The sequence below is a fragment of the Mus caroli genome, chromosome 7 (assembly GCF_900094665.2).
Source record: "Mus caroli chromosome 7, CAROLI_EIJ_v1.1, whole genome shotgun sequence".
Lineage (NCBI taxonomy): Eukaryota > Metazoa > Chordata > Mammalia > Rodentia > Muridae > Mus > Mus caroli.
Window position 1 is genome coordinate 1715792 of NC_034576.1, and position 1591 is coordinate 1717382.

The window sequence follows — 1591 nt, forward strand, 5'->3', positions numbered from 1 at the left end:
TTGAGACTGGGTTTCCTTATAGGATTTTCTTTCTTTCTTTCTTTCTTTGTTTTTGTTTTCGAGACAGGGTTTCTCTGTGTAGCCTTGGCTGTCCTGGGACTCACTCTGTAGACCAGGCTGGCCTCGAACTCAGAAATCCACCTGCCTCTGCATCCTGAGTACTGGGATTAAAGGCGTGCGCCACCACCGCCCGGCTTCTCTTCCTCTTTTCACTCATTCCTTGTTTCCTACCTTCTGACAATGCCCTATACAGTAAGGTGACCTCTAAACTTATGTAGTCTATGCTGGCCTTGAACTCTATTTTGATTTTTAAAGGTCTCCTCTTTCCTTCCTTCCCTCAGTCCCTCTTTCCTTCCTCCCTCCCTCCCTCTTCCTCCTCCTTTCCTTTTCCTTCTCCCTTTCCTCTTCCCCTCCTCCTTCCTTCCACTTCCCCCTCCCTCCTCCTCGTATGGGTGCTCTGTCCGAACACCACTTGTTTGCAGTACTCACGGACATCTGAGATGGGGAAGTTAGAGGGTTGTTAGCTGTCATCTGGGTGCTGGAACTGAAAGGAAATAAAACTTGAGACCTGTGATTCATGTCAAATAGCCCAAAGAGGAGTTTGTGAGCTTTGAAACTTGGGGCTGAGAACATAGCAGAACAGGCCAGGACATGCCCGGGCAGGCCCGTAGTTACATGTCCTGACTGGCCTAGTGCCTCCCTATCTCCCGCCCTTCTGACAGTCTGTTGATATTTAAATGGACCAATCATGTAAAACCGCGCCAATTCCTCTCCTGACCCCACCCCTTTTCTATAAAAATCCCTAGCTTCCAAGCCTCGGGGTCGAAACCACTGTCTCCTGCGTGAGATACGTTTCAACCCCGAGCTCCGCCATTATGGCTCCACCATGTGGTCAACACCTCTGTCTCCTGCGGGAGATATGTGTCGGCCCGGAGCTCAGTCATTAAACTACCTCATGTTCTTACATCAAGTTGGCCGTCTGTTCGTGATTCTTGGGTGCGTGCCGAATCGAGAATTGAGTGGGGGTTTCCCCACTAGGTTCTTTCAGAACCAAACCCAGGTCCTCTGCAAAATCAACAAATGCCTAACTTCTGAGTTATCTCCCCAGCCCTGGCCTTGAACTCTTGATCTTTCTGGTCCTGTGGTTACAGGCATGCACCCCACCCCCGCCCCCTGGGCCCAACTCCATTCTTCTCTCTTCTGTACAGAGCTTTAGAAGTGTGTGGAAACAGTCAGAAGAGACGTGGGAATGCTTTGAAACTCTCTGTTTATTTGGATAGACCAGGAGACCGGAACATTTATCATCATGGCTACGATTTCCCTTCCTTGGGAGGGAGGCTTATGATAGCACTTCTGCTTGAAGTTACATGTGACTTCTTTTAGCTAGGAAGGTTGTGAACCACTGGTTCAGGGGTTAAGAGCACTAGCAGTTTTCTGTAGAAATAGTTTATCAGGTTGGGAATGCGGTTGTATTGAGTATGTGCAACACCCTAGGTTCTGTCCTTAGCCTACACACACACACACACACACACATTTATATAATTTTTAAAAGCTATGCTTAAATTTTTATTTTATTTTTATTTATGTGTAT

At 47.6% G+C, this 1591-nt stretch overlaps 1 protein-coding gene across 1 annotated transcript in view; it reads right to left on the reverse strand.

Annotated features, from left to right (window-relative positions):
• The window catches only part of Znf784 (zinc finger protein 784), a 4968-nt gene extending 4386 nt beyond the window's left edge, over positions 1 to 582 (reverse strand). Inside the window, exon 1 of the mRNA XM_021167769.2 lies at positions 490 to 582. Coding sequence (XP_021023428.1) covers positions 490 to 579 — 90 coding nt within the window. The 5' untranslated portion in view covers positions 580 to 582. The remainder of the gene's footprint in view (positions 1 to 489) is intronic.
• Between the last annotated feature and the right edge of the window lie 1009 nt (positions 583 to 1591).